This window comes from Poecilia reticulata, linkage group LG5 (assembly GCF_000633615.1).
Source record: "Poecilia reticulata strain Guanapo linkage group LG5, Guppy_female_1.0+MT, whole genome shotgun sequence".
Classification (NCBI taxonomy): Eukaryota; Metazoa; Chordata; class Actinopteri; order Cyprinodontiformes; family Poeciliidae; genus Poecilia; species Poecilia reticulata.
The window spans coordinates 25095421-25121099 of record NC_024335.1 but is presented as its reverse complement, the minus strand read 5'-3'; the positions used below and the strand labels follow the sequence as shown (position 1 = coordinate 25121099).

The 25679-nt window shown below is 39.8% G+C and overlaps 2 protein-coding genes across 2 annotated transcripts; both read left to right on the top strand.

Annotated features, from left to right (window-relative positions):
* Window positions 1-174: 174 nt before the first annotated feature.
* Window positions 175-2199, top strand: rabif (RAB interacting factor). The gene is made up of 3 exons (XM_008409991.2): window positions 175-316; window positions 739-875; window positions 1742-2199. The coding sequence occupies exons 2-3, from the start codon at window positions 747-749 to the stop codon at window positions 1988-1990; spliced, it is 378 nt and encodes a 125-aa protein (XP_008408213.1). The 5' UTR covers window positions 175-316; window positions 739-746; the 3' UTR covers window positions 1991-2199.
* A 4598-nt stretch (window positions 2200-6797) lies between these two features.
* kdm5ba (lysine demethylase 5Ba) lies at window positions 6798-23552 on the top strand. The gene is made up of 27 exons (XM_008409990.2): window positions 6798-7105; window positions 10865-10942; window positions 11133-11255; window positions 11415-11585; window positions 12225-12350; window positions 12893-12986; window positions 13076-13182; window positions 13278-13436; window positions 13537-13656; window positions 14450-14608; window positions 14895-15076; window positions 15563-15725; window positions 15868-15987; window positions 16255-16449; window positions 16625-16806; window positions 17026-17150; window positions 17247-17397; window positions 18318-18438; window positions 18606-18961; window positions 19764-19902; window positions 19984-20163; window positions 20263-20421; window positions 21282-21701; window positions 22340-22427; window positions 22515-22693; window positions 22810-23070; window positions 23154-23552. Exons 1-27 carry the CDS (start codon window positions 6953-6955, stop codon window positions 23289-23291), a joined length of 4449 nt encoding a protein of 1482 aa, XP_008408212.1. The 5' UTR covers window positions 6798-6952; the 3' UTR covers window positions 23292-23552.
* Window positions 23553-25679: the final 2127 nt, after the last annotated feature.

The following is a 25679-nucleotide window of genomic DNA, read 5'->3' as shown; positions in this document are numbered from 1 at the left end:
CCAAGATCTAATTAACCTCATTAACATTAGAAAGACAGTTCATATAAATAACTTAGAATTAATAATTCAATCAGGAATATTAGTATTTCATTTCACAAATATCTGAACACATTAAGGTTAAAAGAAACGCTTTCAACCAAGCCTTTGTGATGTGGTCAACATATCATTGAATGCGGTACCTTCCCGCGGTTGGTTGTTTCGCTTCGGACGCATTTAAGGGTCGCACCGTAACATCAGCTAGCATTCCAATGGCTAATTTGACTGTCTTGGCAGATTGTTTTTTCTGAATAATTACTACCTCAGCGCCATAACTCAGGTACGTCTCAAATTGTTCGATGTAATTATGCATGAATAATGTTCAAAGCGTCCCGCTGAGTCATTTCTTCATTTGGCGTGGGTCAAATTCAGTGTTTTTAAATACATATTTTAGCGTAAATTTGAGAGGCGGCTCATCCTGATTTTCTCATTTATTTGAGATTATAGTTTTGCAGCCTGATAAATGTTTATAAAACACTGAGCGTTTTTACTTATACTTCCGCTCTCCACAGCCCTAGCTCCGGGATCCAATCGCCCTATGAGCTCAGGCTTTGTTCTGCTTAAACATTAGGGCTTTAATAAATCAACCGTATAATGATGAGATATCAATGGTCATTTATATTGATGCGATTCCCTGTTTGAAGAACCGCTGTAGTAAGCATCCCCATCTGTATGTATGAATGTAAACTCACTGCTCATTAGGACTCAACATGGACAAAGAAGGCACTGAGCGATCCGACCTGGTGTCTGAGGACGGGAAGAACATCAAATCTGTCCTGTGTCAGCGGTGCGGGTCCAAGGTGTTGTGTCCTGGGATGGCTGTGTTTGCTGAAAACGAGGTTTGTTTCCCGATGCAAAAATGGACTGATGTAAAAAAAAAATAAAATAAAATAAACCGGATGCGATACTGAGAACTTTTCAGAAAACAGCATTAACACTGCAAAGCTTTTCTTTCCACATTCCAAGCTGTAGTGTGAATAACTTGGACAAGTAGGGGGGGAAAGCGCGCGCGTGAGTGCGCGTGTGTGTGTGTGTGTGTGTGTGTGTGTGTGTGTGTGTGTGTGTGTGTGTGTGTGTGTGTGTGTGTGTGAGAGACTCCTTAAAAACATCTCCAGCATGTTGACGGCATCTAATTTCATGAAAACATATATGCTTTTATATAATAGATGCAATTTAAAAATAAACTGGATCCTAATAGGATTGGGGAAAAGTGTACATTTACATTTGTCATGCTTAGAATAATGCTGGAAACTTTCCCCCCTCACTCTCTGAAGTTAAATTAGACCAGTGTTCCTCAACCCTGGTCCTCACCAACCCCCTGCTCTGCATGCATATTTTTCTCATTTGCTTTTAGCAAATATAAATAATTTTGGTTGTTCTAATTGAATTAAAACATATTTTTAATTGGTGCCTCTCGTTAGTAATTGGTCTGGAGAATTTAAGTTATTTAGAACGGAAATGTTCAGTGTCACTTCAGTCAGAGATCTACTGAGGTGTGGAGTTGGACCTTTGTAGAGACAGATCAAGATTTTTACCAGAGTTTCTGGAGCATGAGCGATCCTTGTGCAACCCGTAGCAGGAAGAACAACACAAAGTGTTGTCCAGCTTTATCCCGTTCTGATTAGATATAAATAAATACTCTACAAACCTTGTGCTCTTAAGCAAATCTTTTTGTGTCGCCTGTTTTCTCTCCTCCTCACATCAGCTGTTCCTGCCCTCCATGCGGAAAAAGAGCAGCCTCAGCAACACCGAGGGCTCAGTCGACGGTGACACTCTGACGGCTCACTGGTTGGTGGACGACATGTTCAGTTTTGAAAACGTGGGCTTCACAAAAGACGTGGGAAAGATCAAGTACCTGATCTGCGCAGATTGTGAGATCGGACCAATCGGATGGCACTGTTTGGATGACAAGAAAAAATTTTACGTCGCTTTGGACAGAGTGAATCATGAATAATGCTGGTGCAGATGTGAGCCTAATGGACTTCAGGAAGGTTGTGGCCTGCTATGCATTCCTTTATGGATTTCCCCACATAAATTGACCCTAAATCAATCCGTCATTGACACGTGTAAAGAAACGGCTGTGTGTAAACGGTGTGTAATAAGTTGTGTCATATTCATTCTCATAAGACTCACTAATATTATAATAAAAGTATTGAAAGTTGATTCTGATTTTCTTTCATGCACCTTATATCAAGACGTTACAGTCTCTGTACAGAAGTTACAGTCTAAATAAAAGTTACAGACTTTTATTTTTCATAAAAGTCATACAGACTTTTATGAAAAATATTTTCACCCTACAAACTCTATTAAAAATTTTTTTAATCTAATGCCACCTGAAAACCACCTTTAAATCCAGTGAGGTGTCTTTGTGATATTTCTCTACCAGCTTTGCACATTTTTAAATTGGATAGTTTCCTATTCTTTACAAATACCAAATTTCAGGTTTACTACAAATTGTCAATTGGATTTGGATCTGGACTTTGACTGGGTCATGCTAGCACACAAATCTGCTTCGATTTAAACCATTGCATTGTACCACTAGCTAGATTTTTATAGTTATCCACCTGGAAGGGAAACCTTTGTATCACTTTGTTATGCAGCCTTTAACAGGTTTGTTTTGTTTTGTTTTGTTTTTTGCAGAATTGCTCTGTTTTAGCTCTACCCTCCCATCAACCCTGATTGTTTTTGTTTTTTTTATTCCTGTTGAAGAGAAACATCCCCAGAGCATAATGGAGCTACCACCATGCTACACAGTGAGTAATGTATGCAGGGGAAAAAAAATTTCTTCACTTTTATTGGTGTCTTTGTCGTGACATGAGATAACCTCTTTGAATTTATGACGCTGCATTGATTAGACAGGCACTGCTAAAGATGGGTATCCTTGAAAAGTTTGCTTTTTATGACAGACGGTTGAATAAAATTTGATTTACAGCATGCAACACACTTTAACAAAGATCTTAAAGTATTAAGTATTAAATCAGGCCAGGGGAAATCATGTGAATTACTCTATTTAAGAGTAGAGTTCAATCCAAACACAGCATTCATCTGTTCTTCAGCTTAACCAACCTGGTTAATCTCTTAGTATACGGTGGATTTCCTTCAAAAACCCCAGTGTGCGCCATTTCAGGATGCTGTTCCGCTCTACAACACTAGATGTCCTAACTTCACGGCTTGATGAGCTTCCTGACTGCAGCGTCATGTGGTCTATTGTTAGTTTTAATAACCAGAGGTGCTGCACACCTTAACTGACTTCTTAACCTCAACGCAGTGGTTCACAACTTTGTGTAACAAACACCACTAATATCGTAGCGTTTCCAAGCTTCACCAGAGCTCGAGTCAAACTGCTGCAGTTTATTTGCGCCAAAAATGAAGACAGAAGTGAAGAACACAATCTAAAGACCAGAAAACAACTATTATTACTGTGGTTAAAATAAATGCAATGAAATTGTTGTGTTTTTTGTGTCATTTGCTTTTTGTGTAATAAAAGTATTACCCTGAAAGGATAAGCTGGTGTAGGTGATGAGTGTATATTTTGATTGTAAAGCATATACTTAGAAATGTAGATTAAACACCTGTAGCAAAATGAAAAACACAGTGATCTTTAAAAAAAAAAAAAAGTAGTTTGGTTAGTGATTACGTTAATTAAGAGGATGTTAAGTGAATGACGACGTGGATGATGGATCGACATGTTTGCATCCCCTGTATTGGTTTACTGCGAGTTCAGCCCGCTCTGTGTCCAAACGGAGAACGGGTTGGACTTTTTCTGGGAGACATGATCCTTCGCCGTGGCGCAGTGAATCCTGAGTAGTGTTCATCCGAGGTGCTTTCTGATAACAGTGCATTCTGAGAACGCTGACTGGGACTGATTCTGACGTTGGAGCTGTTCAAGGTTGATGACGAGGAGCAGATGTGGGAGGTGTGCGAGTTTCCTGGAGTGCATCTGGGAAGGAGACGCGTTCATGGTTCCTTCTACAGTTCGACTCTTGGATCTTCCCAAATGGCATCCAGAGCTGGGGCTAACTGAAGGAAAGTGCTGCTTTGTTCAGTTATTTCTGTGTCAATACATTTTTCCAAGAACTTTCTCACATCGGCCTTTGAACGCAACTAAACCCCCTTATACACAACCTTTCTAAACTATCTCTTCTGGAAAAGACCTTGAGCACAATGCTCTGAGTCTGTGGTATCTATATTTTGGAGCAGTCTCTCTCTAAAAAGGAAACAAAAGGCTTTTTAAAAAATAGTCAAATCTGTTTTTCCTAAGGAGGAGTGGGCATATCAGTTTAAATACTAATAATATTGATATCAAGGTAAGTATTTGTATCAGATCAATACTTTTGTTCATAGTTTCTCTTCAATATGTCTTGGACATTACTCAGATTTCCACACAAAGTTCATGCCCGAGCATATGCAGGAAATAAAACGCCAAATATCAAAAGCTTGCTTTTTTAATTTGAGAGCAGGATTTCATACTTCTGTAATGTTTGCACTCAAAACATGTAAATATTACAAAATTCCTCATAAGCACAGTTTTATTATTATTTATTCATGCATTTGATGTAAAATCTTTCTGAAACTCAAATATATTTACTCATGGAAAGATGTATACCTCAAACCTAAAATATATGTCTGAATATTAACCATTAAAGAAAATATAGTACTCCAATTTAATTTATATATAGAGAGAGTAGTTATTCCAATACACAATTGTGTGTAGTAGAAGTTAGTAAGGGGATTATGTTATTTCTATGCAGTTATATTATTTTCTATTGTAGTTGGTAAAAAAAAAAACACATCATAAAATCTATAAACAACTGTCAAATGCCCAAATTATTTAATAATGATTTTTGTAAAGTATTGATATTGTTAATGATACTAGTCCAGTATTTATTTAGTATTCGTTTGATACCATAATTCCCAGCGTTGCACACCTCTGCCAATGCTTGTCTGATGTAAACATGGCAAAGACACTTGTAGCGTACAACTGAGAGACGAAAACTGATAATGCAAAGATGGAGACAGGAATTTTAAATGTAAAAAAATCAAAGTTAAATTAAAGCAACTGTGCAAATGTTTTAACAGAACATGACAGTAAAAAAACAGGAAAATATTAATCCATTGTTGTTGTTTTTTAAATAATGGCAGAAAACATGTTTTAAAGCACTTTTAGTGAAAAGGAGATCTACACATTTACACATGCTCCATCGGTTTTTGCTAAAACAGCCAAGGCCACCTGCAAATTACAGCTACTTTCTAAAATCCACGACCAGGAAGTTCAAGTGAAACAGAGAACAGGGACATTCAAATGAGCCTTTTCTGAAGTGTGAAGCAAAAGCAACTCTGGACTGTTTTTAGCAGCAGTCTTAGCAGATCGAGTTTCTGAAGATCTATTTAAAAAATGTAATTAGAATTTGTCTTTTAAAGTAAAAAGTCACATCTTAAATGAGGCCAAAAGACAGAAAAGTGACTTGCTACAGCACATCAGGCCAGTTCTAAGGTCTTTAAAATGACTCAGAGAATAAATTTTAAAATACTATTGTTAGTTTATAAATCACTCAATGGCTTAGCATCAAAATACAGTAAAGATCTTTTGTCAAGTCAAACTTCCACACTCAGGTCTTCTGGTTCAAGTCTCTGCATCTCCAGTCAAAGACTGAAAAGCAGCATTCAGTTTTTATGCTCCGCTAATCTAAAGTAAGTCATTTTAGTGTATAGTACACATTTTCTTTACAATCCTACATTACATCTGAGCAATACACTCTTGTGTTTATGTGTTCTTGTGATATAAATATAAACGTCCCACACATCTGAGAAATTAAAGAAGCAGCATGTTTGATACATGGATAGTTGTCAGAAATGATAGCCTGGACAATTAAAAACATAAAATCAGCTTGTTATATTTATGTTGCTCCATAAAGACAAGAATAGAAAAAAGGTGATATTCTGTCAAAACACACACCTGAAAAAGAGTATGAATCAAAAATAATAAATGTTACAAGATAATATTTTGATGTTTATGTTTTGCATCTTTTTCAGCAGCTTTTCAGTTCCAAATAAAAGCAAACTAAAACAAATTTAACTGATTTGGACTAACAGATTTAACTAAATCTAAGAATTATAGTATTTCGATTTATTTTTAGTAGTTGTTGGCATCTTTGGGAACAAATGTTTACTATAAAAGTATAAACAATTGGTCCCTGGACATATGACTGCTCCCTGCCAATGAATGGGCTTCTTTGGACCATTTAAAAACATAGTCCCGGTCAGCGCGGAGTGATCTGGTAGGTGTGTTCGAATAGCAAACACAGAGTACAGTCTGATAAATCTATTCATTCAGCGCAACCGGGCGGCCTATGGAGCTGTAAGCTCATCTCATCGGTTTATTTGTGAAGCTACTGAATGCTGTGCACCGCCGTGCCAGAAAAATGAACGAATCAAACACGGCCATAATTTTTTGACATGAACACGGAACCGATAAGGAATTAAACCTCATCAATGTGTTAGTAGTCAAAACAATTTCCCCTACTGTTTTAGTTTTTAACTGTTTCAAGTCAGACTGGGATTATCTCTGTGTGGTTTCTCAGCCATTTATATTCTGTGATATAAACTGATTGTAATTCAGATAAACTACAAAAATAGTCCATTCAAATAAAAGATAAACGCACAAACAGTCTGTTTAGTCGATAAAAAGCCGTGATGTATGTTCTTTTGTGAGATACGTCCGTACTCTTGGGTGTCTACCTCTCGTAGCGGAAGCGCACTGCTCACCAGCTCGTGTCCAACTGGATAATACGTCTTTGAGTTCAATGAGTAGAGAGTGGACATGAATTGAAAGACAGAAATTCAAAGCGAATACAACCGGTGTGAGCAAGCCGTTTCCCCACATATTTTCATCCGGAGCCTTATCAAAGATGCAACAATGACTCAACCGCAGCTGAACGAGTTTATTCCTCCCCCGGAGTGCCCTGTTTTTGAGCCCAGCTGGGAGGAATTCGCCGACCCTTTTGCGTACATCAACAAAATACGACCAATTGCGGAGAAAACTGGCATCTGCAAAATCCGACCACCACCGGTGATTATCTTTCTTCTCTTTCATTTATTCCGAATTGTTAGAGTTTGTTGCGTGCTGCCGTGGTCGCGGCTGTTGGGGGGGGGGGGTAATTTTAGCAGACAAAGTTGTGTTTTTAGACGGCTTTCAACATGGCGGATTGCGGCTCCGTTGTAAGCTAGCCCGAGCTGGAGTTGCTGGCACCAACGGTCAGCAGCTTTTTCAGACGGGAGGAAATCTGTGTCTCCATCCAAATTAACCCCCCCCCCCCAAAAGAAAATTGACCTTCCTTTAATGATGCACTCTGTGAAAAATGCGACAGATTTTAAAACGATAATAGAAACGTTGAAGTTTGCCAGTAAGCAAATATAATGTAAATTGTTTACATTTGCGCAGAATCAAGTGCTTCCTGGAGTCGGGGGCCCCCCAGAGAAAGAGAGAGAAAAAAAGGGAAGGGCAAAAGAAGAGTCTAAAAATTTTGAACTGTTTATTTGACTATTAACGTATTTCAATGTAAAACTGAAGTTTAGTGGGCTGGATTTGACAGATTTAGCCAGCATGAAGCGAGAGTTGGGCCTGTTTAAAGCTGCAGTTGTCTGACATTAACGTACGTGCTCGGTGACCAACTGTTTATGGAGTGAAAAGAGTCTCTCAAACTGGACACTTAATGGACACTTATTGTTTATTTGCTTGCCTTTTTGTGTGGCATCTCTTCACCCGATGTGCGATGATCGATGTTGTTAAATGTTTAGGGCACAAAGACTTAACCTTTTTTTTTTTCTTTTTTTTTTTTAATTCTCGCAAACTGACTATTTTTAGAGCTCGGGATAAATGGCTGGGTTTTATACCATATTCCACACCACTGACATTTCATAGCTGACAAACATTTCCAATTTCAAAAAATAATAATTTATCCATATATTAAAAGGATTGGCAAAACAAATTAATCTCAATTTGACCCCCTTTTTTTAAATATATATATATAACAAATTGCAGAGACCTTCTTGAAGGGTGTGCCCAAACAGTAACTTGCATTAGATAAAACGCAGATTCTGCCCAAACAAATTATCTCTGCATGACTGCTGTGTGTCTCTGGCTTGTATTCCCCTTTGTCATTATTATGCCCTGGATGAAAGGGGTTTTGTGGGGCCTGTGTATTTTCACATAACGTGGCAGTGGTGTCCTGCAGAAATTTGGAAGCAGTAAAAGGCCCACTTTGCACGGTCTAACCAGACAGCCAGGGCTACAAGGAACTGAATTGTTATCAAAACCCGGTGGGTGGGGTGACTGCTTTTCAGTGTTTGCTCATCCAATGGTAGAAAAAAAAAAAAAGCCCAGCTCATGTAAACAAAGGCCACTGAGAGAAGGTTTGAACAAAGATTGACTGCTGATGGCTAGCTCATCAGCAGAAGAAGTGAATTAAGATTAACTAATGCAATTTTTAATTTAGTTTTTATTTGCACATGTGCACTTGGATCTGTCACAGTACAGTGTTTATTTAAAATAAACACATAAGAACTCGATGATCATGTTGCAAATAGACGAGTAACTAATCTACAATTTCCATTGAAGAGTATGTTTAACTCTTGAAAGTATCTTCCAGGTATCTAGTCGCTTGTTTGAGCTTTTAATAAAGTCGTTTTGTTTCTGAAAGGAGAGTTTAACGCTGTTTGACGCCTCTATATATAGTAGTCTGTGTTTAGAGCTTTCCTCAGGCAACCTCTTTGCTCCATTTTATTTCCGTTTTTCTTTTTTTTTTTTTCCCCTCTCTTCAAAAAAAAAAAGTTTTTGAAGCGGAAGTAAACATTTCACCACAACCTGTTTCTGATCAGAGATTTCTGGGTGCAGAGTATGTGGTAAGAATTTCCTCCAGGGTTCTGTGCAGGTTAGAAATGTTTTTAAGCCTGCTTTGTGTTATTTTGTAGACGTATAGTAAACAGTGTTTTTTTATTTTTATCTTTTTGTCTATTTTACATGGAATATTTTTAGGAATGAGGAGTTATCCTAGTGTCATCTTGGAAGAACAATATCACAATGAGAGTTGTTAAAAATGACTCTTAAAAACTGAAAATGAAAGCATTTTAAAAGCTGTTTCTAAAAATGCTGTTTCTGAACCAAGTTGAGCTGTTTGGGACTTAATCAGTGTGCTTTTGTTGGTCACTAACCCTGGACAGAAACAATTCCTGGATTTTAATTAATATAGGCAAAACAGGAGTAGGAGTGGTCAAACTACACCCGTTAAGTGCAATGAATAACTTTCCAAACATCGCTTTATTATTGACAAAGAAATGTGTACATAAAATAACTGGTTTCTTGAACAATAACGGGTTTCTTTTAGCTTCCATCACTGTGTTAACATACTACAGTAGAAGAACTTCAGGTCATGACTTTAAATCATCCATATATGAAAGAAAAAGCATTGTGGTGGCTTCCGCTTCTGTTTAGTTTGTCTAAGAATATATTTAAACTGGGCTAAAGGTTACTAAAGAACCCCATGGCACGCCTTCAATAGCGTCCTTTGTCTGAAATCAAGACATTTCATCCTTTTTTTTGCTAGTTTTATTCATTCTAATACAGTCCTTCCAGCAAAACCTGGAATATTTCAATGTTTACTATAATCATGCTCTTAGTGAGAGAGGCCCAGCTTCCCTTCACACTCCAGGACAAATTTTCACCAGTCGTTTTATACTCGTTTGCAAATCCTCTCAGTCGTACAAGGAAGTGTGCCATAACACTTTTAACAACGCACAGCTGAAATTCATTTGCTGATTGTTGGACCACAACTCTGTTCTCGAGACTTGTAGGAAATATTTGGTGTGTGAGAGAAATGCTGCTTAAGAGTTTGATAATAAGAATCACAATGTTTAGACTGGTAGCAGCGACCAATACGCTTCAGCATCTGCCTCCCTGTGGCTCTTATCTGTTTTGGTTTGCAGGAATTCATTTGTCATGCAAAGTAATCAGTCATTTTAATAAAGCGGTTATTTTAATTAGCATTTCTGCTGCTTATTTAATTATTAAAAAGTATCGCATGAACTTATTGTATACTTAGTTGGTTAATGCTGAGCCCAAAAGTAGCAGGAGGGCAATAAAAAGAGGTTGTAGACACCCAGCTTTTGAAAACTGCATCCACGTTTTTGCACTTTTTCCAGGTTCAGTGAATCTGTTCACACTGATAGGCAACAGTAATGATTATGTATGTGTTGAGCATGTGTTGACTTTCAACATTCTGCTTTTTAATATTTCAAAAATATAAATGCCGTTATACTGGAATGTCACCAGACATTGACACATTATACATTTATGTTCCCTGATAATGTCATTCCAGCAATAATAACAAAACAAAGAAATGCTGTCATTTCTTTGTTTGTATATTTATTAAATATTGTCCCCTGAGAGGTCAGTGTACATGTTGTTTTATTAAAAGATTATAGGGATTCCAGTTTTGGCTGAAGATGTTTTCTTTTTTTGGTTCCGTTTCAACAGTTTGGGTTCATTTTGGGGGATTGGGGGTTGAGAGCTGGACTGAGAATTTGTTCAACATTCCAGTCACAGGACCCAAACAATGGTCCATTGCAATTTCTCAAACAAAATAATGTCTTATCGCAAAACCTTCGGCACAGATTAACCAAAGTGACAGGGAATTTGCGATTCTTTGGGCACGGTTTCCTAAACACAAACTTTTTTTTTTTTTCTTTCTCCTGTACCTGGTATGTTCAGGCAACAATTTCTCTGTAGCCACAAAAACCAACCTTTATTGTTATGTTTTTTTCTTTCCTGCAGGAATGGCAGCCACCTTTTGCTTGTGATGTTGACAGACTAAAGTTCACGCCACGAATACAAAGGCTTAATGAGTTGGAGGTATTTTTATTTGTTGCATTTAAGTACTTGTGTATAAAAGTTGAGCATAAAACCATCTTTTTGATTAATTCCTCACTATGTTCATGCTTCTCTCGCCCAGTGAGAATGAATAGCTTAGTTTCTCTAAGACGGCCTGTTTTTGTTTTGGTATGCACGGCTTTATTCAGTGATTTATTTGTTTTTCCTCTAGGCTCAGACTAGAGTCAAACTCAACTTCCTGGATCAAATTGCTAAATTCTGGGAGCTCCAAGGATGCACTCTGAAAATTCCTCATGTCGAAAGAAAGATTTTAGATCTGTACCAACTCAATAAGGTGAGTTAGATGATGACAAATGTAAGTGCAGCTGTGCACAGAAGACATCGCTGAATTATTTGAGTTCTAATTTTTTACACTTTTGTTCAAATGTTTACCAATTTGCCCTCTCATAATAACAGTCCTCTTTCAAACATTTTCACTTGCTTTTTGTTTAAGTTGGTAAATGAAGAGGGAGGCTTTGACGCGGTTTGCAGAGAACGCCGCTGGACTAAGATATCAGTCAAGATGGGATTCGCTCCTGGCAAGGCCATCGGCTCTCATCTGCGGGCGCATTATGAGCGGGTCCTCTACCCATATAACCTGTTCCAGATTGGATCCAATCTGCCTGTACGTTCCATCACCTGTTTCCTATTCGCTGCACCAGTCATCACTCTTATTGCTTACAGCTGTGTAGAAGTTTATTGGACTATTCTATAAGCCCTTACAACTCACTTTTAAGCTCCATGATGTGATGTTATGAAGTCAAAGTGGACTACTAAACTGTTTTTTTTTTTCTTTTTGTAAAATAAATGTAATAATCTTTCATAGATAACTCTTGGATTTGTTTTAGTTTCTTTTATTTGGAACTGAAAAGCTGCTGAAAAAGATGCAAAACATAAACATCAAAATATTATCTTGTAACATTTATTATTTTTGATTCATACTTTTTTTTTTCAGGTGTGTGTTTGACAGAATATCACCTTTTTTCTATTCTTGTTTTTATGGAGCAACACAAATGTAACAAGCTGATTTTATGTTTTTAATTGTCCAGGCTATCATTTCTGATAACTATCTGTTTGTCAAACATGCTGCTTCTTTATACTTCATACAGCAGGGAAATGTTCTGCTCAATTTATGCACTGCAAAGGAAACTTTACCTGTTTTGAAGCCATTACCTTTTAAAACTTTGATATATTTCAACACAGGTGACCTTTAAGGTATTGTTATATTATATTTTGACACCAAATTGTCCTGTTGGTCCTTTAGAAGGCCACCTTGACCAACGACACTAAAGACAAGGAGTACACGCCACATGACCTGCCACAGCGCCAGTCTGTGCAGCCCCAAGAGACCTGCAGCATCGCTCGCCGGGCTAAACGAATGCGATCTGAAGTAAGTCTGTCGGATTTGTTTTCTTGTCAGTTCTCCTGCGACTTAAATGTACAAGTTAGTTTCACTATTGCCGATTGACGGCAATAGTGCACAGCTGGTGAAAGCATAAGCACCCAACATATTTGTAAATGAAGGTTTTTATTGCCTCACTCACAGCGATCATCTTGGATTTTTCCAACCAGCCTCTGGATCCGTCTGACTGACAGTGTCCTGCAGTGGAGGCTATTAAAAAAAGAAATAAATATGTGACCCTTGAAGGATTAATCAGGGGGAAAAAAACTTGTTTATTTTCTAATGTTGTCATATGAATAATCCAAAACCCTGAAGATGAAATTGGAAATGTTTAAATGCTTTTTTTTATTCTGTTTTACCTGTATCCATTTAACTTAAATTGTAGCTTCTTTTGACCACAGCATGAGATACTTACACCACAAACAAGCTGGCGACCCAGTTTTAAAAGTAGTTGACCTGTTCAGTGGTTTTGCTTGTCTTACTGGTCAAACTCTCTCTGTTTCTGTCCGTTTCTTCCTTTATGACTGCAGCGGCTCTCTTTCAAAAAGGAACCTGGTGAAATTTGTGAGAATCGCCCCAATCTGAGGAGGAGAATGGGAACCTATGTTGGCAAACCAGAACCTGGTAGGAGTAATAAATGGAAAAATGAAATGTCTGGTTCTGTTTTTAGAGACTCCTAAAGTGTCTGTTGGATGTCCATCCTTGTCTTTCAGTGAGAATGGCAGTCACTGAAATAAAACAGGAGCCAACCGAACATGCGGACCCAACAGAACACGAAGAAACCGATTTAAATAAAATAAACAAACCTCCACAAAATAAAGTAAATGGTTTATGCTTTCAACTGAGGCAGAACTGTTTTAGTCTTGTTTTTGCTGCTTGGAAGTTACAAGTCCGTCGTCGTTTGTCTCTCCGTAGGTGGACCAGTACATGTGCCTGATATGTGGTAGTGGGAGTTCAGAGGACCGCTTGTTGTTGTGCGACGGCTGCGACGACAGCTACCACATCTTTTGTCTCATCCCGCCCCTTCACGACGTCCCTAAAGGTGACTGGAGGTGCCCCAAGTGCCTGGCTCAGGTGAGCTGCTGGTGTCTGCTCCTAACTGGGATTCTACAACCAAACTCCCGGGAGGCCTGATTACGTTGAGCATCTGTTGTTGTTTCCATCTGTTTTGCAGGAATGTGGTAAACCTCCTGTAGCATTTGGGTTTGAGCAAGCCAGCAGGAGCTACACCCTCCAAGCTTTTGGGGACATGGCTGACTCGTTCAAGTCTGATTACTTCAACATGCCAGTTCATGTAAGCTTACATCACTGTGTGTACTTGCAGTTTATCTTGTAAAGGATCCTGGGCTTTGTGTTGCTCTCTTCCCTAATATTGTTGTTTTGGCGGCTTAATTTGCAGTAATTATGAGGATGGGAGTTATTTAGATTTTTAAGGAGGAATTGGTGAAGTGGACAGGTAATTATAACCATCATAAAATCAGTTCAACTGGTTTTAGCATGGGCCTGAAAAGGTTTTCAGTGATTTCAGTTTTGGTCCAGCAGAACAGGGCAGCTTTGTAAATGAACACGTTGATGGATAAATCTCTAAAATTAATTGGACCTTGTCTAAAAACTGCAGCTGGGGCTCTGGTTACGAGCGACTTATCTGTTTTTAAAATACTTTACATCACAGTTCATAAACTCAAACAGTTAAGTGCACCAAGGTTGTTAACATAATTTGGTAAAATAGTACAATAAGATACAAAGATTTCATGTGTGCTACATGAAAATGTTCTGTCCAATTTCAAGTTGTTGGTCAAATACATTCTTTCCCATCTCACAGGAACCAATTTTAGCGTTTGTTACTGATGATATGAGTAAATCTAAACAAAGGCACTGATGGCATGCCTTTAAAATGGTTTGTGTGTGATCGGGGGCTTATACCTGTTATACACAGATTAGTGGTGAAGAGTCTGGTTCACGCCTAAAAGAGGGCAGACAACAAAAGAGATGACATAATGGACTAATTCGGATTTTTTAAAAATCTGATTCAGTTGTTTTGGTTCAGAATCAGCAGGTATGCGGCAATAATGTGTTTTCATTTTCAGATGGTTCCTACTGAGCTGGTGGAGAAGGAGTTTTGGCGACTTGTCAGCACCATTGAGGAAGACGTCACTGTGGAGTACGGAGCAGACATCGCCTCCAAGGAGTTTGGGAGTGGTTTTCCCGTGAGAAACAGCCATTTTGAAGTCTCTCCGGAGGACGAGGTATTGTTTGTCTCTCAGGATAGTACACTTCTCTACTGTTGGAGCGAGGTGTTATTTTTCCTTTCTCATTAGTAAACGATCACATTGAGCCACTTTTGTTTGGAAATATGATTTCTACAAAAACGAAAAGGTTAACTTCTTGATGGCTGCAAAGAAAGGAAAGGGGAAAAAAAAAAAAAGAGCTCATACTTTGTGATATTGATGCGGGTTAGGGAGGAGTTATTTTCTTGGCTCGATCTGAGTGTGTAGTGGAGGCGGAGTGCTGAGACCTGTGTCTGTCCCACAGCATTACCTGACCAGCGGCTGGAACCTGAACAACATGCCGGTGCTGGACGCCTCGGTGCTGACTCACATTACAGCCGACATCTGTGGGATGAAGGTTCCCTGGCTTTACGTGGGGATGTGCTTCTCTTCTTTCTGCTGGCACATTGAGGATCACTGGAGCTACTCCATAAACTACCTTCACTGGTAAAGAACCCTCTGCTGCCTTGCTACAACATTGTATTCACCTTACACTGGGAACGGTTGTTGTTTTGTGGCTGACTTTGCAGGTTCAGATGCGTGAGATGTGTTTATGGCTCACCTTAGTTTGTTTTTTGCTGATGCAGATTTTAACAAATTACAATCTCCTTTAGAGAACTGCAATTTACAATATTCTAAATGTATCTCCCTAGATTCAAAAGCCCTTTAAAGGACGCAACCCAGCAACTTTGGTGTATCACCTTCAGCCTTTCTGCTACGTTGTTACATTGCATCCATACTGAAAACGGATGACTGTATTTCTTTTCTGACCTGGCAGCTTGGCTGAAAAGTAGCCAGTTTTTTCTGTGCACGTTCCATCTTCATAAAATGTTTCAACAATACGTTAATTAATGTAAAATGATCTGGTATAGATGGATAAACTTAAATGAAAGTCTTCGTTCTTTCTAATGAAGTTGTTTGTCTTGTGTGAAGGGGTGAGCCAAAAACGTGGTACGGAGCTCCTGGTTATGCTGCAGAGCACCTGGAGTCCGTCATGAAGAAACTGGCTCCGGAGCTGTTTGAGTCTCAGCCTGACCTGCTCCATCAGCTCGTGACCATCATGAATCCCAACACGCTGATGAACAACGGCGTCCCGGTAATCTGCTCAGCTTTAACGCTCATTTAGTGCCGCTCATTAAAGAACGCAAAACTGGCATAAATTATCAATCATAATTGCATTTTTTTTTTTATTCACAATGTAGCATGAAATAAATCTACATTTTTCTGGCTGTGTGTAGATCTACCGCACCAACCAGTGTGCAGGCGAGTTCGTGATCACTTTCCCCAGAGCTTATCACAGCGGATTCAATCAGGGCTTCAACTTTGCTGAAGCTGTCAACTTCTGCACCATGGACTGGGTGAGGAGTCCTGCTTGTACAGCAAAAGATTATATCTGCATATGAGTCGACTGGTATAATCCCTTTGAACCAGTTCTTAAGGAATAGGTTCTTTAATTTAACGTAAATGTGATTTTTGTTCTTTTGGAGACATCTAACGTGAACAGATTTTTTTCTTTTATTTATTTATTTTTTTTGTCAAAACGCGTTGGGGATATACAACCAGTCTCATGCACTGATGCTGGTTTTCATTCTTTCAACTGATCTCGCTTTCGTGTTTTCTGGCAGATGCCCATTGGCCGTAACTGCGTGGACCATTACCGTCAGCTGAGCAGATACTGTGTCTTCTCCCACGACGAGATGATTTGCAACATGGCCTTCAAAGCAGACACGATGGATGTGGAGCTGGCGTCGGCACTGCTGGAGGACATGACCACCATGATCCAGGAGGAGAGGAAGCTACGAGAAAAGATCGACAAAATGGTGAGAAGCGTAACGCTTCGGGGTTTAATTTACTTTAAAGACAGGAGGATGAACAAAACTTGGTTTGAAGGCGATGTTCAAACCAACTTGTAGGAAACCTGCATTGTGTGCACCGATGCTGCGTTTGGCTTCATTTTCTCCTCCGTGGCTCTGATGTCTGGATGTTTGTCTCCAGGGCGTGGTGCAGTCTCGACAAGTTGATTACGAGCTGCTCCCAGATGAGGGGCGGCAGTGCTGCAAGTGTCGGACCACCTGCTACTTGTCTGGCATCGTTTGCTCCTGCAGTCCTGACAAGATGGCTTGTTTGTACCACGCCCAACACCTCTGCTCCTGTCCCCATAGCAACCTCACACTCCAGTGAGTCTCCAGTAACCAAAACAACTGAAGAAAAGTCACCTGTGAATTTTACTGTCATGTCGTTTATTGAGATTTTTGATTTCATTCAGAAATCTTGGGTAAAAGTAAACAAGTTCTTTTAAAATGTACCCTAACATTTGCTGAGTTTTATTAAATAATGGCTCTGGAGACGTTTGTTAAATCAAAAATAATTACAGCTCGTGTCATCTTTTCCAACAGTTTTAAGTTTACCCTCGACAAATTATATCCGCTGATGGAGTCAGTGAAGCTGCGGTCGGAGTCCTACAAGGAGTGGCTCTCTGCTGTTGAAGACATTGTGGAGAACAAAGGAGCCAAGAAAAAAGGTGCCACATAACCTTCATGAAACGTCACTCTGAGACGTTTTAACAATTGGTTTTGCTCTTCGTGTTTCCTGAGACACAATTCTGCTTTCTGCTCAGGTTTGGAGGAACTTCACAGCTTAGTGGAGCAAGCTGAAACCAAGGCTTTCCCTAAAATTAGCCTCCTGGATCAGCTGCGCACCGTCGCCTCCGAGGCTGATAAAGTTGCTGTGATGGCACAGCAGCTTCTCAACGGGAAGAGGCAGACGAGGTACTAAAAATAAGCTTGAGGTGCGGCTGGACCGATCCAGCTGCATTCCTGCTAAACCATAAGGAGGGAAATATTCTGTTTTGTAGTCAATCAAACTAGGTATTAATCAGGCTTTTTTCACTGAAGTGGGCAGGGTTTTATTTGTTATAAATGATGTGTTGGTAGTAGAGATGTAGGAGTATTTAAACCAGGAAACACCCAGAACAGCAGGAGATGTAAACATCAGTGGTACTGGAGGAAAATGGGCTCACATCCAGACGGCTGCCTGTTGCAGCCAATCGGATTAAAGTCCTTACTTCCTATAAAACAAAAGTTGGAGGAATCCCAGTGATGAGAGAGGTTTTCCCAACAGCTGTGTGTGCTGCATTCAGGTACTGCTGGATTATCAAAGTATCAAAACAACGCCAAAGTTGTGGGGGTTTTTTTATTTTTCAAAAATAGATTATGCAAATTTTGACTATCAGGCATTGGCTCTACCTACTTGTACGAATCCAATCAAATCTCCAGTCAATTACGTGTTTTTTACTACTTTTTTTTATGTTTTATAAAGTAAAAACTTAATAATTTCTGAAATTACATATTTGTTGTTTCCACCTAACCAAAGTAAAAGAAATATTTTGTATTTCTTTATATTTTTTTTCTTTATATTTTTGTTTATTTTTATCTATTGAAGCACACTGAAAACGTACTGAACCATGACTTTTTAAAACCCGAATATTTACCACACTTGATTTTAATAGGCTGTATTTGCCAACCTGTTCAGGTATTTAGAAATTAAACCAGCATTGCTTCTGTTCTGGCCTTTTATAACAAAAGAGCGAAGCTGGTTTAGAATAACAACCTAATCTTTCTGCCACAGATCCATAGGACGTGGCTCATTTTCTTTACTGTCGTGTTGAATGTTTTTCATTGTGTATCAGGTATCGTTCTGGAGGAGGAAAGTCCCAAAACCAGAACGAGTTGACTGTGGAAGAGCTGAGGTCCTTCGTCCAACAGCTGGACAACCTGCCATGCAACATCCGACAGGCTCCTTTACTAAAAGTAAACATTTTAATCAATATTCATAGAAAAGTTGTGTGTTTGTACCAACTCCCCCCCCCCAAATGCATTCTTCTTTGCTCTTACAGATGCAAAGAGGCTTATATATTTCATTGCGCTGCAAAAACAAAGATAATGTGAAACGACCTAACCCTTGTTGTGACCTCCAGGACCTGCTGACCCGGGTGGACGACTTCCAGCAGCGCAGCAACCGTCTGCTGTCTGACGAGGCGCCCAGCCCCCAGGAGCTGCAGGAGCTGCTGGATGTGAGTCTGGGCCTGGACGTGGAGCTGCCGCAGCTGCCGCTGCTGAGGGAGCGGCTGGAACAGGCGCGCTGGCTGGAGGCGGTCCAGCAAGCCAGCAGCCGGCCCGACAGCCTATGTCTGGACACCATGAGGAGGCTGATAGACCAGGGAGTGGGCCTGGCCCCCCACAGCTCTGTGGAGAGAGCCATGGCTCGCCTGCAGGAGCTGCTGACCGTGTCGGAGCAGTGGGAAGAGCGGGTGCTCGGCCTCATGGACGCCAGGTAGGAACGTTTCGTTGTCAGGGTGCTTGAAATCCTTCAATGCTTGAATTTCACTTGGATGATTTTTCAAGGTTCTGAAAGTGCTCAATTTCGCTATAAAGTCCTTGGAAGTGCTTAATATTCTATCTGTACAGCTTTGCAATAAAGTTGTAATAAACCTTTAGGAAAAAGGAGTCTTTACAGGAAGTCAATTTATTATTCGTATTGTGCTGAAGCATTTTGTTTGAGCTGGACGCTCATTTACCTCGACACTAACCAATTTGTTTAATGTAATGAGTATTTATTGTACCTCATGACTCAATCTTTGAATTGGGGGATTTGTTTTTTGTTTGTGTGTTTTTGTTCTCAGATCAGTCAGATGTAGAGTGAGAGAGACTTTTCAAAACATAACATTTCATTAGTTGACCTTTTCCCTGCTGTAGAATATTATCACAAGGTATTAATCACTGTAATAAATATCATATAATAGTAAATTGAAACTATCTTCTTTTTTTTTTAGTTGATTTGTACTTTTTTTCTCTCCAAAATATGGTGCTGAAAAAGCTGTACAACTTGCCTTGAAAATGATTGAAAAGATCTTGAATTTTACTGTGGGAAAAGTGTGCAAACCCTGTACTTTGTTGTTTTTTTTAATTGAGTTTAAATTTGCTTCTCTACACCTAAAACTTTAAGGTCTCTAGCTGCTTTAAATAAGCAGATTTATGAGACTCATATGCCTCATCTTGTATTAATGTAGCACAGAATTACAAGGGAATGTGATATTAAAACTCTCAGCCAACGACTGTCTCCTTTCTCTTCGTAGGCCGTATCCCAGCATTGAGACGCTCGATGATGCTTTACAGGAAGTGGAGAACATCCCTGCTTATCTGCCCAACTGTCTGCAGCTGAAGGATGTCGTTGCTAAAGCCAAGAAGTGGCTTAACGAAGCAGAAATGCTCCAGGTAAAACACTATTTTACCGTACACCTCAAACGGGTGAGTGAGTTTGGACATTAAAATAAAAATGTTTTTCTTGTTTTTAAGATGGGGGGACGGATCCCCGTGCTGGACAGCCTCTCTGAGCTGGTTCTCAGAGCGGACGGCATCCCGGTGAGGCTCGACCTGCTGGGCCGACTGGAGGCTCTGATCAGCGACGTGCAGAGCTGGAAGGAGAGCGCAGCGAAAACATTCCTACTGAAAAACTCTCCCCTGTCGCTCCTCGAGGTTAAGAGATTTTGGAGTGCGATTCTGTACAAGCCTGCTTCCCACTCGTAGTTAAAAATAATTAAGATGTTTTTGGGGGGTTTTTTTTCGTGTTTTCAGGTCCTCTGCCCAAGATGTGACGTCGGTTCTGGGCATCAGAAGTGCAGATCTAAAAAAGTAAAAGAAGCTCTGCAGCTCAATAAAAAAGCTTCCCTAAAACTGGAGTCGGTGTGCGACGTGGAGAGAGCTCTGTCTGAGAGCAAAGACTCTCCGTCTGCTGTGAGTACCACGAACAAGTGTTCAATCAATCATGATTAATCGATTATTGATAATCAACTAATTTCGTGACCGACTAAGCATTAACTGGAGCATACAGACTCAAAAAGATGCCATTTCCTGAAAGAGCAACACACTTACCTTAATTACAATAGTAATTGAGACAAAAAATTTAAAAATATACATTTTGCATTGAAGAGTTGAGACAAAAACCTCTGTCTGTAAATGTGTTCCACGCAGAACTCCTCGAACGGCATAGTAATAGCTCCACACTGTTAAAAAAAAATCCTATTAAGCAACTTTTGCTTTCCAATTATTAATCAGTTATTAAAAAATAATTAACAGATCAGTCCTACACTGTGCTGATGAGTGGAAAAGGCAGAGCTTTTCACGATGTTGATGTTGGAAGTACACGAATCCTTTGCTACAAATGCTAAACCGTGCACTAAAGGTTGTTGCATTTTAGGCAATAAAATGTCTCTTATTTAAAAACCAAACTGAATTATTAGTCATTTAATGCATTTCTAATGTATAAAGTCTTAAGTAGTTAAATAGTTGGTAAATTGTCAGAATAATTGATTTAATAAAATAGTCATTAGATGCTTACATTCAAGCTATAAGTGCTTGAACACAAAAAATTAACAGTTTTGTTCATTGGAAACACAACTGATTGCAATGAAACGGTGAGTCAAATATAGATTAAAAACAATATAAATGTGATGTAAAAATAAATGAAATAATTTCAGCCACAGAAGGAAGTGTGGCTGAAGTTACTTTTGACCTGTGACGACTCCAGTTGTAAATGAGTCTGCTGCTCGTTGGCAGAGTTTGTTTTAATCCGATCTTCTTTCTCTCCTCTTCAGATGAGCGCTCTGGCTGACGTGCGGCAGAGGGAGATGGAGCTGCTGCTGGCGCTCAGAGCGTCCAACGAGTCCAAACGTCTGCCTGCTGAAAACTCCTCTGCACTTACTGTCTGCCTTTGCCAAAAGGCCCCTTCAGGCGCCATGGTTCAGTGCGAGCTGTGCCGAGACATTTTTCACCGCGACTGCGTCACCACGGCAGCAGAGCTGGAGTACGGCCAGGCCTGGCTCTGCCCACTGTGCCAGCGGTCGAGGAAGCCTCCTCTGGACAAGGTTCTGCCGCTGCTGGCCTCGCTGCAGAGGATCCGGGTTCGTCTGCCAGAGGGAGACGCGCTCCGCTTCCTCATCGAAAGGACGGTGAGGTGGCAGCACAAAGTCCAGCAGGCCTGCACCGACGGCCTGTTAGAGAGAGTGCCAACCACGGTGAGTTTGAACGTCTTACAAATCTATTCAAACCTCTTGAACTTTTTTTTTTTTTTTTATCTCTCCCATGTTAAACCCACAAACTTTATTGGATTTTATTGGGATTTTAATGACAAAGTAACACAAAGCAGTGTTTCGTTTTAAAAATAAAACTCATTCATTTGTTGATGGACAGATGGAGAGAGCAAAACACAAATTGATCCTAAACGAAAACCCATCTGAGGCTACAAGAGCCCCGAGAGTTTAACATGAATACAGATGTAATGGTTTAGTCCAAAGCATGTTCAACTGGCCCAGTCAAAGTCCCGCTCTAAATCCAACTGAGAATCTATGCCAAGACTATGTTCACAGGAGAAGAATGGGTGGAAAAATGTCACCCTGTAGACGTACAGAAATGGTAGAAACATTCTGGAATGAATCCAGAATGACCGAATAGACGCGCCGAGCTTTTCAGATCTTTATAACAAATTTCGGAAACCACGTTTTTTTTTTTTTTTCTTGGATTTTAAAGTTATGAATCAAAACCCAATAAAATGCATTAAAAATGATCAAAAGATGAAAAGTTCAAGTTGGTGAATTTCTGTTGAAGCCGGTCAGGAGATCTGTTTGTCTAACGCTGCAAACAAATTGTGTTTCAGGGGCGACTCGGACCTAAAACATCTTCATATTTGACTCAGGAAATAAATGGTTCATTTCACACAAAGCATCTCTCTATTCCACTCCAAGGTTTGTGTTGTTAGCTGTCCTCTGGAGAGTGTTTTTATTTTATTTTTTAGTTTCTTTTTAATAGTAATGGCAATGCATTTATTGCAGCACTTGGTCCTGAGCTGGAGGAGCTGATGGTGGAGGGTTTCCTGCTGCAGGTCACCCTGCCTGAGACTGAACAGCTGTACAGATATCTGCTGTACAAACTGGCCCCGCCGTCCTCACACAACTCCCCCAGCAGGAACGGGGCAGAGCAGTCCGACGAGGGGAGCCCCCGACACAACAAGGTACAAATCGACCTCCGGGTTTGCTTGGGTCGCTCTGAAAACAAAGAATCATGTTCATGATGCAATGGAAAGCCAAGCTAAAATGGGCTTATAAAGCGTTTTTCAAACGTTTGTAGAACGGAGGCTCCAGTCTGAAGAAGGAAGTGAATGGACAAAGCAAAAGGACTAAACGGCGGAAGGACAGTTCAGACTCTCAGCACAGCGAGAAGGCCAAAAAGTCTCGCAAGAAGAAGCCGAAGAAGATCAAAGAAAGGAGCGAAGAGTCGAAGAGGACAAGTTCCCCCTCGCACACCTCGTCAGATCCGGCTCTTTCTGATTCGGAGGAGGACTTCTCGCTGTGTGCTGCACCCTGGTGCAGAGAGCCCGAGGGCGACGAGGTCTGTTTTAATCACCGACTTCAACTCCTTCTTTCACTTTAGTGTCTTTAGTCACATTCATCCTGGTATTGTTGTCATTTCAGGTGAACTGGGTCCAGTGTGACGGTAACTGTAACCAGTGGTTCCACCAGGTCTGTGTGGGACTGTCTGCCGAGCGCGCCGAGAAAGAGGACTATATTTGCATAAGCTGCACACAGCCCGATTACGACCGAGGCGAGTGATGACCAAACCGTGATGTTGAAGGACGAGCAGTCGTTTTTACACCAGCCGCAGCACCGAAGCGCACACGTGAACTCTGTGTCTGCTGTGGCTTCTCCTTTTTACCTTCTGGCTTGCCCTCAGTGAACATGGTGCTATTTCCTCCCCCCTCCTCCTAGAGTTACTAAAGACTTCTGTCACTGTTTTTGTCACTCGGCTGGTTTTTCAGCTAATCAACTAATCCTTTACGAAACTTTCCAAGACTGGAYGCWGATGTGGTKTGARAAAAAAACCAACGGCGMARGGAWTTCTTCYTTYTTTTTTTTTTTTTTTTTTTTTTTYTTTCTCCCAACCAAAAAATGTCACTTTGACATTTCATAACTGTTTTTCTTTGACCTACATCTGAACAATGTGAAGCTTATCTTTTTCCTTGTAGAGTAAATATTATTTATCTGAGCAATAGCTGAACAGATTCAGGTTCAGTTTTCACCTGAGCTATATTTGTGTGTAGAGAAACTTTGATAAGATGCCTTCCTGATGCAAAAACCCTGAAGAATTCACCTCACAGATCCTAAAATGTCACTCAGTACAGTAGATATTTGTGCACCTCTCAAAAGAAACTGCTCTTTATCTCCTACCAGTGCAGATGTTTGCACCTGATCGTTTGCCCGTATCCCTTAATGATTCACTGGCTTAGACATGAAGTTGGGTTTCCTTTTTGCGCCGTCTGCAGGGGTAAGATGAAAGTCCTGGAAAAGACTCGAGGATGTTCACAAAGTGAGAACGAACGGCCCGACATTAAAGGAATGTACATTTAGTTTTTTTGGGTGAGTTTTCCCTTTATGGTTGAGGTTGAAAATATTGTGTTGAACTTAGATTTAACACAGACTGTGTGATTTTTTTTTTTCGCCACGGGTATATGACTTTTTCCTTGCTCCTTTGGATAAATAATATAATTCATATGTTGCAGTTTGCATTATTAAATAAAATGTTTGTTCCCATGTGGGCTCTTTGTTTCTCTCAACATGTAAAATGACTTTTTAGTCTGAATCCTGACGGTTTTGCTGTGTGGCAGAAACGGGTGACATATTCAAGAAACATTGTCAGGTTGCAGCTTGAAAGCACAAACTAATTAGAAAGTTAACTTTAAAGAACCATAAATGCCACTGTATTAAATATATAATCCATTATTCTGTAGCTGAACAGAACATAATCGTAGTATCCCTAACAATTTTTTTTATTTTTTATTTTAGCTTTATTTTTTCTGAAAATAAATCCATTGAGACTAATGAGGAAATCCTGCAAAATAAAAGTAGAGCACTGTGCAAGATGCAAACAAAGCATTATTTTCAAAGCAATGCTATTTACAGTATCAATGTGTCAAGCAATAATTGCAACTAAAGCATTTTTAAAAGTATACTTTATGATCAGGAACCTCTAATGCATGAATTTGTTTATATGGTGATATATGACATAACTATTTCTTTCTCCCATTGCCTACTAAACTGAAGGAGGGTCAATTTGGAAAATGTCAGCAAGTATGTTAGGAAAAAAAATTCTCTCCCACCATGACAAATATTTGACTTAACTGGAACCACATGCTTTGGTGAGATTAAGCTTAAATTTCCCTTTTTGGCAACAAACATTCCAGCCTGGACTTGTATACAACAAAGGATGAAGATGTGGGGAAAATCATCTCATCCCCCTTGGTTTACATGGTTCAGGTCAGAGGTCACAGGCCTGTTTCTCTTCTAAAGGCTTTAGGAACCTTGTTCGAGTGACGGCTCAAAGATCCCTTGAAATACCCGGACATTTTTGATAAACTAATCAAGATGTGTCATGGTTGTGACTGTAAACCATCTTTAAAAAAATCTGCAAAGAAGAGAATATAAGAAAGGACTTTGTAAAGGGAAATGAACAAATGGAACAAGATTAAGTGCTGTCCTGGTAAGAGGGTAGTACAAATTGAGCCTCCAGGTACTTTTTATTATCAATTATTTCTTTTAACATGGGATTTTCTTCCCAGGAATAAATGTACTGAAAGATCAGTTTTCTAAATCCCCCTATTCCTAACTACTACAGTAAGATTTATTAAAATATTTCAGATTGCCAACATATTTAACATTTCATTACATTTTTTGAGGAATTTCAAGTTAATAATGGTTAAAATAAATGTGTGTAACTGAACCCAAAGAACAACCAGTATCGGGTTGTGACATTAACTTGAGCTCACTGAGCCTGTCAGTCTGTACTCGGGGAAAAGGCTCAAACCGCATCTGTCGTCACCATAGCTATGGCCGTTCTTGTGAGAAATTCTGTTCCCCTGTGAAAATCTGTTCCCCCTGTGTCGGGTGCGCGCATTGCAGCCAGAGAAGTGGATCCGGCGGATCTGACCATATTCACGGCGCTTC